Here is a 17,201-nt window from a genome sequence, read left to right as displayed (position 1 = left end):
TTTGGTAATATCGCCATTTTGATGATGTTAGTTCTGCCTATCCATGAACAGGGTATATTTTTCCATCTTCTAAGATCTTCTTCAATTTCTCTCTTTAGGATTCTGTAGTTTTCATTGTATAAGTCTTTCACATTCATCCCTGGGATGCAAGGCTGGTTCAATATACGGAAATCAATAAATGTTATTCACCACATCAATAGACTTAAAAATAAGAACCATATGATCATCTCGATAGATGCGGAAAAAGCATTCGACAAAGTACAGCATCCCTTTATGTTCAAAACTCTCGAAAAACTAGGGATAACAGGAACATACCTCAACATTGTAAAAGCAATCTATGCTAAGCCTCAGGCTAGCATCATTCTGAATGGAGAAAAATTGAAGGCATTCCCTCTAAAATCTGGAACAAGATAGGGATGCCCTCTCTCACCACTTCTGTTCAACATAGTTCTCGAAACACTGGCCAGAGCAATTAGACAGACGAAAGAAATTAAAGGCATAAAAATAGGAAAAGAAGAACTTAAATTATCACTATTTGCAGATGACATGATTCTATACCTAGCAGACCCAAAAGGGTCTACAAAGAAACTATTAGAGCTAATAAATGAATTCAGCAAAGTGGCAGGATATAAAATCAACACGCATAAATCAAAGGCATTCCTGTATATCAGCGACAAATTCTCTGAAATGGAAATGAGGACAACCACTCCATTCACAATATCCTCCAAAATGTTGTTTGTATTCTTAATAGCTGCCATTCTGACTGGAGTGAGATGAAATCTTAGAGTAGTTTTGATTTGCATTCCTCTAATTGCTAGAGATGTTGAACATTTTTTCATATATTTGTTGATTGATTATATATCTTCTTCTGAGCAGTGTCTGTTCAGTTCCTTGGCCTGTTTATTGATTGGGTTATTTGGGTTTTTTTTGTTTTGTTTGTTTGTTTTTTGGAGTTAAGATTTTTGAGTTCTTTATATACTCTAGAGATTAGTGCTCTATCTTGATGTGCATGTGGTAAGAATTTGTCTCCAATTAGTAGGCTCTCTATTCACCTCACTGATTATTTCTTTTGCTGAGAAGCTCTAGTTTGAATCTATCCCATTTATTGATTCTTAATATTAATTCTTATGCTACAGGAGTCTTATTAATGAAGTTGGGCCCTAATGTGACACGATGGAGATTTGGGCCTACTTTTTCTTCTAATAGATTCAGTGTCTCTGGTTTAATTCTGAAATCCTTGATCCACTTTGAGTTGAGTTTTGTGCACTGTGAGAGATGGGGGTTTAATTTCATTTTGTTACATATGGACTTCCAATTTTCCCAGCACCATTTGTTGAAGAGGCTATCTTTTTTCCAATGTACATTTTTGGTGCCTTAAGATAACTGTAATTATGTGGGTTAGTCTCTGTGTCCTCTATTCTGTACCACTGGTCTATAAGTCTATTTTGGTGACAATATCATGCTGTTTTTGTTACTATTGCTCTGTAGTATAGTTTAAGGTCTGGTACAGTGATGCCACCTGCTTCACTCTTCTGGATAAGGATTGCTTTAGCTATTCTGGGTCTCTTATTTTCCAAATGAATTTCATGACTGCCTTTTCTATTTCTATGAGGAATGTCATTGAGATTTTGATTGTAATTGCATTATATCTGTATAGTGCTTTTGGTAGTATGGTCATTTTGACAATATTAACTCTGCCTATCCAAGAACAGGGTAGATCTTTCCATCTTCTAAGGTCTTCTTTAATTTCTTTCTTTAGTGTTCTGTAGTTTTCATTGTAGAGATATTTCACCTCTTTTGTTGTTGACTCCCAAGTTTGTTTTTTTTTTTTTTTTGAGGTTGTTGTAAATGGGGTAGTTTTCCTCATTTCCCTTTCAGAGGATTTGTCACTGATATACAGAAATGATTTGTGGATGTTGATTTTGTATCCTGCTACTTTGCTGAATTCATTTACTAGTTCTAGAAGCTTTCTGGTGGAATTTTTGGGGTCTTCTAGCTATAGAATCATATCAAATTAGCAAATAGTGCTAATTTGAGTACTTCTTTACCTATCCTATCCATTTAATTTCTTTCATCTGTCTAATTGCTATGGCCAGTGTTTCAATAACTATGTTAAATATAAGTGGTGAAAGAGGGCATCCCTGTCTTGTTCCAGTTTTTTAGAGGGAATGCTTTCAGTTTTTTCTCCATTTAGAATGATATTGGCCTGGGACTTAGCATAGATAGCTTTTATGATGTTGAGATATGTTCCTGTTATGCCTAGTTTTTCTAGTGTTTTGAACATGAAGGGGTGCTGTATTTTGTTGAGTGCTTTTTCTGCATCTATTGAGATGATCATATGGTTCTTTTCCTTAAGTCTATTGATGAGATGAATTACATTTATTGATTTCCATATGTTGAACCAAACTTGCATCCCTGGAATGAACTCCACTTGATTGTGGTGTACTATCTTTTTGATATGTTTTTGTATTAGATTTGCCAGAATTTTATTGAGAATTTTTACATCTATGTTCATTAGAGATATTGATCTGAAGTTTTCTTTTTTGATGTTTGGTTTCTTTGCCTGGTTTTGAAATCAGGGTTATATTGCCTTCATAGAATGAGTTTGGAAGTGCTCCCTCTTTTTCTATTCCTGAAATAAATTGAAGAGTATTGGTATTAGTTCTTCTTTAAAGTCTTGCAGAACTAGGCTGTTTATCCATCTGGTCCTGGGATTTTCTTGGTTGATAGGCTTCTGATGTTGTCTTCTGTTTCGTCACTTGAAATTAATCTGTTTAAATTGTGTATATCATCCTGTTTCAATTTGGGCAAATCATATGACTCTAGAAGTTTGTTGATGTCTTCGATATTTTCTATTTTATTGGAATACAAGTTTTCAAAATAATTTCTAATTATCTTCTCTATTTCTATAGTGTCTGTTGTGATATTTCCTTTTTCATCACATATGTTAGTAATTTGAGTTTTCTCTCTCCTTCTCTTTATTAGCATGGCTAAGGGTCTGTCAATTTTATTTATTTTTTCAAAGAACAAACTTTTTGTTATGTCAATTTTTTCAATTGTTTCTTTTATTTCATCGATTTCAGCTTTGATTTTAATTACTTTCTATCTTCTACTGCTTTTGGTGTATATTTGTTCTTTTTCTAGGGCTTTTGAGATGTAATGTTAAATCTTTTATTTGTTGACGTTTTCTTTTTTTAAGGAATGAACTTCATGCAATGAATTTTCCTCTTAGAACTGCTTTCATAGTGTTCCAAAGATTTCAATATGTTGTATCTGTGTTCTTATTCACCTCTAAATTTTTAAAATCTCCTCCTTGATGTCTTCTGCAACCCATTGTTCATTCAGTAGCATATTATTTAGTCTCCAGGTGTTGGAGTAGCTTTTATTTCTTATTTTATCATTGATTTCTAATTTCATTCCATGATCTTATAGAATGCAGGTAGTATCTCTACTTTTTTATATTTGCTAAGATTGCTTTGTGGCATAGTTTATGGTCTATTTTAGAGAAGGATCCATGGACTGGGGATGTGGCTCAAGCAGTGGCTCGCCCGTCTGGCATGCGCACGGCCCGGGTTGATTAGTTTTCTGTTTAGTGTAATACCTCTCTTTGCTGATTTTCATCATTGTTTTTCATTTTTTTTCTTTGTGGAATATTTTGCCAAGAATGTTCTATAGTGCAGACTTGCTAGTTGTAAATTCTTCTAACTTTTATTTATCCTGGAAGGTTTTTATTTCATTATCAAATCTAAAGCTTAATTTTGCTGGACATGATTCTTGGTTGGCATCCATTTTCTTTCAGAGCTTGGTATATGTTGTTCCATGATCTCCCAGCTTTGAGGGTCTGGGTGGAAAAATCTGCTGAGATATGAATTGGTCTCCCCTTATATGTGATCTGATTCCTCTCTCAAGTGGCTTTTAAGATTCTATCCTTATTCTATATGCTAGGCATTTTCATTATAATGTGCCTTGGTGTAGATCTGTTGTAATTTTGTACATTTGGTTTCCTATGAGTCCCTTGTAGTTGATTTTCCAACTCATCTTCATGCTTGGGAAATTTTCTGATATTATCTCATTGAAGAGATTGTGTGTTCATTTGGTTTGAAACTCTGTGCATTCCTCTATCCCAATAACTCTTATATTTGGGCTTTTGATGCTGTTCCATAATTATTGGATGTTGTGTTCATGGTTTCTTACTATCTTCATTGTGTAGTCAACTTTATTTTCCAGATTGTATACTTTGTCTTCATCATCTGACATTCTTTCTTCTAAGTGATCTAGTCTGTTGATTATGCTTTCTATTGAGTTTTTTTTTAAATTTGGTTTATTGTTTCCTTAATTTCAAGGATTTCTGATTGTTTTTTTCAGAGTCTCTCTCTTTTTAAAATTTTTAAAAATATTTATTTATTTATGTATCTTTAGTTTTAGGTGGATACATTAGTTTGTTTTTATATGGTGCCAAGGACCAAGCCCAGTACCTCATGCGTGCTAGGCGAACACTCTACCACTGAGCCACCACCCCAGCCCCTCTCTTTCTTGCAATAATCTTTTGCTACTTGTATTTACTCTCTCTTCTCTTTGTTGGAGTGATCAATTTTTGCCTGTATATGCTCATTTAGGTCATTCTTTAATTCCCAGATTATTTTAATTATGAACCTTCTGAACTCCTCCTCTGACATTTCATCAACTTCACTGTCCATGGGTTCTGTTATTATAGTGTCCTGGTTGGTTTGAGGCACTTTCCTCCCTTGTTTTTTTCATGTTGTCTGTGTGTCTTCCTTTCTTGAAGTGTGGATCTGAGATATTACAGTCTCTACCTTATATTCTTATAGTACTGTGTAGATTGTCTGTACCTCACTTGATGTTGGGCTTCCAGACCCTGCTGGTGTCCCTCAATGTATGCTACTGCAACTAAAGGTGGTGGCAACAATAGCTGAGGTAACTCGAGATAATAGTGGAGGTGCCCCAAGATGGATGCAATGTCTTACAGAGATGGAGCTGAAAGGGTGGGCCTTACATTCCCTTTGGGTTGCCTTCTCTGAGATGCAGCTGCTTCTAGGCCCTGTCATCAAAAAGTTAGGGGCTAATGTGTGGAGAAGGCTAAGGCGATGTCTCCAGTGTCCCAAGAAGGAAATGGGTTAGGCTTGGGCTGGGGGTGGTGAACTCAGACATACCATGGACCTTGGTCTTGCTGTATGTCATTGTGGGTGGATCTGGGCCAGGCCTGAGCTCCCGGGGTGGTCTGCTGATCAGAAGATGCGGTCCTGTGTCAGAGCCTGAGCTCCTGCAGGTGTCCACTGGTGGCGGGATGGACCTAGGCTTGCTGTGAGCCTGGGTCTTATGCAGGTCGGTAGAATATGTAACTCTTAAGGGAAGAATGGTGTCAGGTGGGGGTCCTCCAGTAGTCACTGGCTTTGCAGATTAGACGCCAACATTTGCATTGGAGAAGCAGATTCAGACTGTACAAGAACTCTGGGCAGATTTAGGATATGGAGGCCCCAGGAACATTTGAAAGTGAGGCTGAAAATAGGAGTATGGGTTGAATATGTGTATAACATAATGTCATAGCCCAGATTCTGGCTGCCACCCATGCAGTGGAACATCCCTCCCCCACTGATGAAGCTTGGTTTACAAACTTGTTCTGGGAACTATCGTTATCAGCAATTTCCCTTCTTCAGACACCCATTTTATTTTCCAATAAGTCAGAGACTTCTGAAAAATGAAATGTCTGCTTGCATTCAGAGAAGCCCTGCTATGCTTTCTCATGTTAGTTCATTTCTTGATTTAAAGAAGTTTGAAATCCAGACCAATTTCTGCAGAAAGTGGATGATTGGAAGGCAGTCAGGAGATGACAGGAACTAATGTCTGGGTCCTGCTGAGGCCTTAACATCCTGTTTAAGGAGACATTTGCTTGGAAGACTACCAGCCTAGATGTCAGGCTAAACCCATGGTGATGTGGCAGCATCTGAAATGTGACATTCCATGCGTGGTTCATGCTACATTCCAAAAAACTACAGTGATGAAGTTGCCTCACTTGTTTTGCTACCTTGGAGTCTCACAGCCAAGATCTTTGCAGCTGCATAAGGATCCTGTGCAGCATTGATAATGTGAACACACATATATAAATAGCTTTCTATTGATTTTTTTTAGAAATGATTTTTTTGGGTAGCAATAGATCATAAACAACTTAATTACTTAACCATAACAGAATATTTCCAAGATTTTAGAGAATAATGTTGTTGGAAAAAATTTCCCTCTTGATTTTCCCAATATTTTCTAGCTGTACTTTCACACATATATGCAGGCATTCCTGGGATCCTTCTGGGAATGATTCCAGGAAACTCCTGCTGACATCAAGATTTGCAGATATTCAAGACCCTTATATAATGTAAAACAGTGGATGTGTAACTGATGCGATGCTGCAATCTGTATACGGGGTAAAAATGGGAGTTCATAACCCACTTGAATCAAAGTGTGAAGTATGATATGTCAAGAACTATGTAATATTTTGAACAACCAACAATAAAAATTAAAGGAAAAAAAAAGAGTTCATGGCAGGTGATTGCCACCTAGTCTGCTTTTCTTATCTATTAAATAAAGCCATCTGCCATAAATTTTTTAAAAAGACCCTTATATAAAATGGCATAGTATTTGCCTATAACCTATGCATATCCTTCTGTATATTTTAAATCATTTTCAGATTACCTGTAATACCTAATATAAAGCAAATGCTGTGTGATAGTTGTAGTGTACTGTTTAGTGAATAGTGACAAGAAAAAAGCCTGTATATGTACAGTACAGATGCAGTCCTCATAGTCTAACTATGTTTTGACCTGCAGTAGGTTGAATCTGAGGATCTAGAAACCATGGATAGGGAGGGCTGATGGCATATGCAAGCCTGGAATCTACCCACACGTTCTCAGAGTGTGTTAGAGGAACCTCAAGGTCTTTTGAAATGAATCCAATGCCAGGATTCCATTCCCAGATTCCAGTTCAATTGTTTTGGTGCACAGCCCTGCTCTTGATAGTTTTTAAAGCTCCTCAGGTGGTTAAACCTGCAGCCAGGCTTAGGGATTGTTGCACTCAAGAAAAGATCGGTAAAGATTTTGATTTCTTTTTCTAATAAGTGAATGACAGAAAATACACCTGTGATTGCGGGAAACCCAACCCTGGGAGTTTCTAGTTTCTAATGATGGATACTGATGACATCTCTTCCTTCATTTTCCCCAATGTCAGGGACTTGAGGCTTGAGACAGGAGGGCATGCAGATCTGCGGGTCATTGCTTTTGGCTCAGAGTGTGAAGATGTCTGGCTCAGAAGGAATGGCCTCTAAGCTGTAATACTCAGAACAAAGCTGAGTTCTAAGAACATTTTCTTTCATTAACAGTGAGTTTGGAGACCCACAAGAGGATGTCAGGGCAGCTTCCCTCTACCCTGCCTCTTGTGTAATGTCAGGAACTGCGCATGGGAGAACTAATCAGTGATGAGAATAGCCTCAGGAAATAATAATCTTTGTTCTTGAGATTTGCAGAACAGAGATGCATTTCATGACTAAGCAATTAAGTTCACACATGCATCATGGCCACCCACTGTGAGAAGCTTCCCCACCAGTCTGGGAACACCCATTCACCACCTATATATCCCACTCCTAAATCAGCTTACCAGCAAGATGAACTTTGGACAAGAGTTCATCTTCTTGTTGAGCTGACTTTTCGAATAAAGTCACTTCCTTGCCTCAGTTCTTTTGCTCTCTATCTAATTGGATTATTGTACAACGAGCAACTAGACTTGGGGCCAGTAACAGGAGAAGGAGACGTGGCCCAAGAGGATGAGGACATTCTCAAAAAATGTGTTGTTTGTTTATTTATCTAACTTTGCTGTGGGAAGTGGGCTCAATGAAGGAAAAGGAAGATGCACATACAAGATGCAGCAGGGTTTGCAATGGGAGATGAGCTCAGATCATATGGAATAGAGAACAAGGAGGGGACATATTAGAGACCTCACAGGAGAGTTCTTAGAAAGCCCAGCTCACTGAGGCGTCCAGAAAAAAGCTAGGATAAATAAAAGGGCAGCACACACACACACACACACACACACACACAATATCTTTATTTTTATTTTTTATTTTTATGTGGTGCTGAGGATCGAACCCAGGGCCTCACATTTGTGAGGCAAGCACTCTACCAATGAGCTACAACCCCAGCCCAAAAGGGCAGTTTTAATTCTGTCCAAAATAAAAGGTTCAAGGACAGAAATGTGGGCTGTCTTCTTGGAGCCACCGACATAATGTTGATGGAAAAAAAGAAAGTGAAACTTCCCAGCTTTTATTTCTTTTTCATATGCCAAGAGAATGATCATTGCAATGATCATTGCATTTAGAGGACAGTATTTGCCTATAACCTATGCACATCCTCCCATGTACTTCAAATAATTTCCAGCTTATTTGTAATACCTAATACAAAGCAAATGCTACTTCATAGTTCTACTGTACTCTTTAGGGAATAATGAAAAGAAAATAAAAGTCTGTATATGTACAGTACAGCTGCAACCCTCTTAGCCTAACTACATGTTAACCTAGCGTTGGTTGAATCTGAGGATCTGGAACCTGTGGATATGGAGGGCTAACTGTATGGGCCATGAATTTTGGTAAGTTAGAATGAGCTGAAATCCAAGATAGAAAACTTAATTTTAAAAAGATTTGCAAAAACAGAAAAATTCTAAAAACAACAACAAAAAAGTAATTAAAATGAGAATAAATGAATTAGTAACATTTTAACAGGAAAAAGACAAATGATACAAAATGATGTTGGAGAAAGTGGCTAGTCATTTTGGAGGGGGAAAAAGTTGAATTCTAACTTCTTTTCTTAAATCAAAATACAATTGAGAGAGATTTTAAAATCCCAGGAAAAACAAACAAGTTTATACATGATCTAGGAATGGAAAAGTTGTCTGAATCTATATATCTATCTACACACATGCATATACATGTCCACACATAACACACACACACACACACACACACAGAACATACGATGGGGTCCGGGTGTAGCTCAGTGGTAGATTGCTTGCCTAGCATGTGTAAAGCCCTGTGTTCCATCCCCAGCACACCACACCCCCCCCCACACACACACACCTTAAAAAGTTTAGAACACACATCAACTTAACAGTATTTATTTTTGGGGTGAAAACATTGGAAGACAATAAAATGAAAAGTTTCTTTCCTCTCTTTCTCTGCACGTCTGTTATACATGTGTGTGTTAGATTTTAATTGATTTTTTCAGAGATGATTTATAGAATACAAATACTTTTTTAAGAATCAAGATAAAAAGAACAAAAAAAATTTTTAAAAGTGCAAAAAAGTGTCAAGATTAATGCGAGTTTAAAGGAAAGCACAGTCTTGCTCTAAGTAACTTCAAGTTTTTTGGCTCAGACAAATTTTACACAGGGTCTTGAAGAAAAAATGAGATGGGACTAACCCACAACCAAGGATAGGAAGACTTTATTGAGCAGGCACTATTTGGAATATTAAAATAGTGATTGGTGGGAGCATCGCCTATTCAGTGTCTCACTGGCCATAGGAAAGAGGAGCCTGGTGTATCTGTGCTCTGCCACTTATCACCTTTGAGACATTGGACAAGTTGCCTAACCTCCCTGACCCTCAGCCTCCTCATCTCAGCACCATGGGATTGCATAAATAATTAAATGAAGTGGGTTAAAAATGCATGCAAACTGTAAGGGGCACTGCAGAGGTAGAATGATTTTTCTTTTCACAAGATGATTGGATTGATTCACCAGGAACTGTGTTAGATAAGTACATCCAGACCTCAGCGAAACCTTTAACATCATCTTTCATTATGTCCCTGAGGAGAGGTTGGAAAATGAGCTGGATGTTGGAATAGTTAACTGGGTGAGGGATTTGCTGAATGATTGTCTGGGTGCTGAACTAGGGGTTGATGGAAAATTCCTATTGGCTTGCTACAGGATTCTAGGCTAAGCTCTGTCTTCTACAATGTTTTCATTCTTATCAAATTTGCAAATGACATGAAGTTAAAGATAGAAAACTTGTCAGAGACAGAGCAGAATCTAAAACATCCTGTCAGGCTAAAACAAAGATAAATTTTCAAGATAAAATGTCACTGGAATGATTGTGACTTATATAAAAATAAAAATTTCTAAGATCTTTAAAAATTATAATTCCCAGAGTCAACAAGAGCTTAGGAAAACAGGTGACTTTACATACTTTTAGTAAGAATATAGGTGCATTTCCGAAGGGAATAAATGAAAGTATCATAGGCCTTAAACATGAACATATTCTTGCCGGGTACAGTAGTGCATGCCTATGATTCCAGCAACTCAAGTGGCTGAGGCAGGAGGATCACAAGTTCAGGGCCAGCCTTAGCAACTTTAGTAAGGCCCTGAAACAACTTAGTGAGACCCTGTCTCAAAAACTAAAAATGGGTGGGGATGTAGCTCAGTGGTAAAGCATTTTCTGGACTCAAGCCCAAGTATCTCTCTCTCTCTCACACACACACACACACACAAATGATTCTCAACTAGGGGTAATTTTGTCTCCCAAAGGACATTTGACACAATCTGGAGACATCTTTAGGTTGTCAAAACCCACGGCAGAGCAGGGAGGTGCTACCGGTACCCAGAGATGTTGCTAAACATCCTGTAATGTAGAGGAAAGTCCCCAGCAAGGAAGAACTATCTGACCCAAAGTGTAATTGTACCTGGGTTAGGAAACTGCTGTACAGTATTAAAAAATTATGTTGAAGAAGAATATCCAATGATGTAGAAAAATGCTCAAAGTATTTTGTAAGTTTTTTTAAAGGCTTTTCATTTGTATGTATGAAAAAATATTCAATAGTTATTGATGAGTAGCAGGGCTATGTGTGATTTAAACTTTCCTCAGCATGCTTCTCTGTGCTTTCCAAGGTTTCTTATAATACATGTATTACCCTGAAAATCAGTGAAGAACAATATTCCATGGAAATGAACTATCAAGGATTGGCCTTTTCCTGCAAACAGTTTTGATGGATTTTGTTGACAGTGAGCCTAGGGTTTTGGATGAGATAAACTGAGATATAAGGTCTGGATGAGGGGTTCCTTGTGCTCTCCCATCTGATCAGGAATGAAGGAATTGAATACATTCCCCCACCCTCCCTGGATGGCCAGGGAGCAGCATATAGATCCGTGCCAGGTGGGGGCAGATCTTGCTGGTCAATGCTGCACTTGGTGCCCTGGGGCTGAGGGGTACTTGTCTTGTTCCAGGGAATTGTTACTATCCTCTGTTCCTTCTCTAGTCCTTGCCGGGACCCTTCGTCTTCCTGACAGGGCACCACCTCATTCCACCTTGGTCTGTGAATCCTGCAATTGGGCCTGTGATGTCTCTGGGCGACAACCTCTAGCAAACTACTCAAGCCAGACTCTGCCAACTTGGGCATCCTTCTGTGGGGTTCCCAGGGAATCCTTGGTGTTGGCCACATAGAAGCAAGGACACCTAGAGTCAAATTCAGGTCCATCCTCTGCTAAGATGAGTGGCTAAGTTACTTACTCATTTATGGCATACTCTTTTTTTTTTCCATGCGTAATTTTTTTGTGGGGGGAGGCCTGGGGCACTTTTTATTTATTTATTTTTTTATTTAAAAAATTTTGGGGGGGTTTGGGATGTGGCTCAAGTGGTAGTGCACTCGCCTGGCATGTGTGAGGCACTAGGTTCGGTCCTCAGGACCACATAAAAATTAATAAAAAAAGATATTGTGGGGCTGGGGATGTGGCTCAAGCGGTAGCGCGCTCGCCTCGCATGCGTGCGGCCCGGGTTCGATCCTCAGCACCACATACCAACAAAGATGTTGTGTCCGCCGAGAACTAAATAAATTAAATATTAAAAAAAAAAATTCTCTCTCTCCCCTCTCTCCTCTCTCACTCTCTCTTTAAAAAAAAAAAAAAGATATTGTGTCCACCTAAAAATAAAACCTAAACATAAATATTTTTAAAACATTTTTTGTAGTTGTAGGTGGACAGAATGCCTTTATTTTATTTGTTTATTTTTATGTGGTGCCAAGGATCGAACCCAGTGCCTCACACATACTAGGCAAGTGCTCTACCACTGAGCTTGGAGGGGCGAGTCCACTTTTTATTTTGGCGTAACTTCAAATTTATGAAAAGTTGCACATGCTCTGCTCAGATTCACTGGTTGTTTACATTTTGCTCTTTATTTCTCTGTGTTGTCATGTATGTGTGTATGTAGATAAGTACAAAATGAATATATATACATACACCTATATGTGTGTGTGTGTGTGTGTGTGTGTGTGTGTGTATGTAGACCCCAAATGACATGATTACAGAGACAGGAAATAGGTTAGTGGCTGCCATGGTGTGGGGAGGGGATGGTGAGTTTGACTGTAAAGAGGTGGCATAAGAGAGACCTTTGGTGATGGAAAAGTTCTGTACCCGATTACAGTGATTGAATGAAAATCTACACTTGATAATTGGCACAACCAAAATGATCTTACAAGTGATAAAGTAGGGACTCACACTTCTTGATTTCAAAACTTTCAAAACTGTGGTAATAAAATTGGGTGGTACTGGTATAAAGATAAGACATATGGAACAATGAAATAGAATAAGAAAGCCCAGAAATAACCCCCTACATATACAATCAAGTGGCTTTTGACGAGGGAGACAAGACCATCCAATGAGGAAAAGACAGAATTTTCAAAAATGATCCTGGGAAAACTCTATATCCACATGCATAATAATGGAATTCAACCTTTACCTTACTTTATTATATAGAAATTAAATCAAAATGGAACAAAAACCTAAACTTAAGAACTAAAACTATAAAACTCTTAGATGAAAACACAGGCGAGAAGCTTTAGGACATTAAGTTTACAATGATTCCTTGGATATAATACCAAAAACATTAGCAATAAAAGAAGAATACAGTAGGCTTTATCAAAATTGAAAACTTTTAGCATTAAAGGATGGTATCAAGGGGTTGAAAAGGCAACCTACAGATTGGGAGGAAGTGTTTACAAATCACATATTAAATAAAAGATTAACACCTAAAATATACAAAGAACTCCTACAAGGAAACAAAAAAACATCCAATTAAAAACGGGTAAAAGACTTGAATAGACATTTTATTTCTCCAAATAAGATATACAAGTGGCCATAAGCCCATAAAAAGACACTCAACATCACTTGTCATTAAGGATGTGCGAATCAAGACAGCAGTGAGGTGCCAGGGCACCCTGATTGGGATGGCTATAATTATAAACCAAAACCAGAAAATAACTGTTGGTGAGAATGTAGGGCTATTGGAACCTTTGTGCTCTGCTGGTGGGAATGCAGAATGTACAGCCGCTGTGGAAAACACTGTCTACAGTGGTTCCTCAAAAATTCAGCAGAATTGCTATGATCCAGTAATTCCACTTTCAAAACAATTGAAAGCAGGATATCAAAGATGTATTTGTATACCTAAGTTCATAGCAGCATTATTCACAATAACCAAACGGTGTAAAATAAACCCAATGTCCACTGGAGGATAAATGGGTGAACAAAATGTGGTATTCAACAGAATGTAATATTACTCAGCCTTAAAAAGGAACAAAATTCTAACACATACTATAATGTGGATGATCCTTGAAAACACTGTGTTATGTGAAATAAGCCAGAAACAAAAGAATAAATATTGTAATGACTTTGCATAGGTGAGTTTCCTAGAATGGAATACTTTGTATAAGCAGAAAGTAGAATGGTGGTTACCAAGGGCTGGGATGAGGGGACAGTAGGAGTTATTGTTTAGTGGGTACAGGGTTTCAGTTTGGGTTGATGGACAAGTTCTGGTGATGATGGTTGAAGAATGGGAATATACCTTGTGTCACTGAATCGTAGACTTAAAAATTGTTAAAATGGTAAATTTTACATTATATGTATTTTATAATAAAAAAGGGCATAGATACACTCATGCTTGGTTGCAGTCACCACATTTTAAGTATCTGCTGGCTAATGGCTGCTGTTCTGAGCAACACAGTGTGAACATTTAAAGGATTTGGGGAATGGCATATATTTGTTGGGTCATAAGGGTAATCCGGTTTTCACACATAAGCTTAAGGACTATCATTAATATCAATTAATATCATAATATCAATAAGGATTTCCTTATTCAAATCTTAACAAATCAAATAATGGTTAACAGAGCACACGTGCCCACAACTTTGGGCACGTGTTATGACCAGTGATGCCAGTCATTCTCAAACCAGGAGCTGCCAGACAGCAGGGCTGACCCTATTCCATTCTGTGCCATCTGGGCACGTCAGGCAGCTCCTCTGAACCACAGGCTCCACCTTCCTCAGTGCCCTTGGAGAGCGCAGTGCCTTTCAGTGGAGATCCCACATCTTCTTAGGCAAAGTGGAGCTGACCAGTTTCTGAACCCAGAAGCATCACCTTCCATGCCTGTCAGAGGGCAGTTTCTGGAAGCCAAACACCTCCAGAAAGGGAAGGGCCCTCTGAAAGGTCCAATTAGGGAGTGACAGGGAATCTGGGGGCTACAGGTGAGGGGTTGCAGAGTCAAGTTGGCACTTGAAGGCAGACAGCCGGGACCGGAAAGAAAAGCAGTAACGAAAAGAGAGAAATAGAGGCCAAGATGAAACCAAACCCACCAGAATGCAGACAGAGATCAGTTCTCCCCCAAGGCACGTGCTTCCCACAGAGAATCAGCCTACACTTGCAGGGTCCAGGGGACAGACAGGGGTGATGACAGGTTCTCGAGGGGGAGTTGGGGAGAGGCTCTGCACTGAAAAATCAATGAATCCCAAAGAAGTCAAGCATGGTGACTGGGAACAGAATTAATCCAGATGTTATGATGTTGGTTCAATCTGCACACAGCTCTGGCAACAGGGCCTGGTGTGTGTGTGTGTGTGTGTTGGGGTGTATTAGATGGTGGTAAGGGAAGGAGCACTGTCTACAGTAGCAGCTGCCCAGAGCTGGGATGAACTTGCTCAGGTCATGCCCAATGTCAAGGCAAACATGACACTTAGATGAAAGCCCTATAGTGAACAAATCGAGTGATGGGGTGTGAAGAGGAGGCCATTTTGTGGTGTTTTCGGGTCCTCACACAGAAACTTGGTCTTAAAGATGCGGAATGAACAGAAAGCCTTGCACCTTAATGGTGGGCACCAGGGATCGGTCTTCAGTCAGGAAGTGACCTTTGTTAGGTGATTTTCATGGTGCTATAAAAAAATGATGACATCAAAAATCCATTTTTTTCTTTTTTTAACACATAAGCAAACATCTTCCTCTAATTAAGGAAACTCATGTCCACATTCATGCTCTCAAGAGGGATTTGCAGGAATGGGTCCATAGCTCCTTGTGTCAAGATTAAATGACCCCTTGTATGACATTATGTGTGTTCTCAGTAGGAATGTGTTTAAATGTATGCTGCTTTTTTACTTTTATTTTTTTGGTACCAGGGACTGAAGCCAGGTGCATTTAATCACCGAGCCACATTCTTAGCCCTTTTTATTTTTCTGAGACAGAGTCTTACTAGGTTGCTTAGGGCCTCACTAAGTGGCTGAGGCTGGTTTTGAACTTGTGATCCTCCTGCCTCAGCCTCCCAAGTCGCCTGTTGGGATTACAAGCATGCGCCACAACCCTGGCCCTTCTTTCTTTTATAACCATTTACCCTGGGGGATGTCCAGGAGCCACTACCAAAGAAGTGAGTGCTTAGAGGAAAAGAAAGGCTGCCCTCAATGTCACTGTATGAAGCTGAACATAGGGGCCCCACAGCCAACACAGACATGAGGAACTGAGGCTCTGGCCTTTACTGAGAAAATCCTTCAGCAGGAAGGACTAAGGCTAGGGCCAAGGTGCCAGGCCAGGAAAGGAGGGCTGTTCCTGAAGGTCAGCTCTCCAACAAGGCCACCAAACACTGTATGTAGTAGCAGCTGCCCAGAGCTGGGATGAACTCGCTCAGTTCAGCTCTCTCTGAACTACTGAGGAATCCAAGTCTAGGGCCACCAAAACCAAAGTCAAAATAACTCATGTGAGAGACTGTCCTACTAACCATGGAGAAATGGCACTGAGGGGCAAACAGTGTCACAGGGGCTAGGGACTCTGGCTGTAGCACCATGGGGCACAGAGCTGGATGTGTCACACATGGCTGCAGAACATGAGAGGTTTAGTGGGACAGATAGGTCAGGAAAGAGACACCCACAGGCAGGAGGCAGTGAGGTGTGGTAGAGGAAGACGTGGCGTGGGGGTCTGCAGCTGTGGTGTACGTCGGCTCACAGGCCACACATCTACCTGTAGAGAATTTGCCTTTCCTTTCAGCCAGTGGGCACAGCCATCAGCCATCAAGAAGGTCCCCACACCACGCCATATGCCACTGCATGCACCTCTGAATGGTAACTTAATATTCTTTGGCAGAAGAGCAGGGAAGGAAAGGAGATGGACGACGGAAATAGTTGGAGAAAGATATATGTAAATAAGTCCCCAGAAAAGTTGCCCAAACTGAAACCACAACAATCCAGAAGCAGCTAAGGCTGTTTCTGGCTACTTCAGCACCTCAGCCCCTGGTCACCATCATGTGCTAACTTCATCAACTAGCCTCTTCCCAGCAGGGTATTTGGTGGTCCACTTCCTGTTCCACTGTCAAATGACGGACAGGCACCAGTGCCTCATGTCTCCAGGAACCCCTTCCCTGCAGACAGGACACTGGAGAGGGACTCTCCCTCCCCAGGAGGAAAGCAGAACGTGAGTCTCCATCTCTATGTGAGCCTGTTAGTAAGGGCTCTGAGAAAATAAACCACACCATCAAATAAATGGTTCAATTTTATTTCAAAATTGTACAAAAGGCCATAAGTGGCTATAAAAAACTTGTCTTCAGAACACTTTGAAATTCAGAAAGAACGACAAAACGGGTATCATTCACAGTGTAGTGGAAAAGCTTCCTCTGAGGCAGAAATCACAACTCCTCCTTCTTTTTCCCTAGTTTTTCGAGGTCTCCCTCCCGGAGGCTTCGAATGTAATTGGTAAATCCCAATTCCTGTCGGGAAGGGAAGGAGAAGAGAGAGAAAAGGACTTAAAACCCTGGGCCAAAGTGCATGTTCCCTTCCCTCCCCTATTGTTCCACCAGCTCACAGAGGGGTGGGCAGGATAGACAGAGAGGCTCTGCTTGGCCTCTGAGGCCAGCCCCA

General features: G+C 39.8%; 1 protein-coding gene across 1 annotated transcript in view; it reads right to left on the bottom strand.

Moving 5' to 3' along the window:
• Positions 1 to 16,880: 16,880 nt before the first annotated feature.
• The window catches only part of Pdia5 (protein disulfide isomerase family A member 5), an 89,254-nt gene continuing 88,933 nt past the window's right edge, over positions 16,881 to 17,201 (bottom strand). The window contains exon 17 of the mRNA XM_026394566.2: positions 16,881 to 17,050. Coding sequence (XP_026250351.2) covers positions 16,970 to 17,050 — 81 coding nt within the window. The 3' untranslated portion in view covers positions 16,881 to 16,969. The remainder of the gene's footprint in view (positions 17,051 to 17,201) is intronic.

The sequence above is a fragment of the Urocitellus parryii genome, chromosome 2 (genome assembly GCF_045843805.1).
Source record: "Urocitellus parryii isolate mUroPar1 chromosome 2, mUroPar1.hap1, whole genome shotgun sequence".
Lineage (NCBI taxonomy): Eukaryota > Metazoa > Chordata > Mammalia > Rodentia > Sciuridae > Urocitellus > Urocitellus parryii.
The sequence above is the reverse complement of the archived record's forward strand: the minus strand, read 5'-3'. Positions and strand labels throughout refer to the sequence as shown.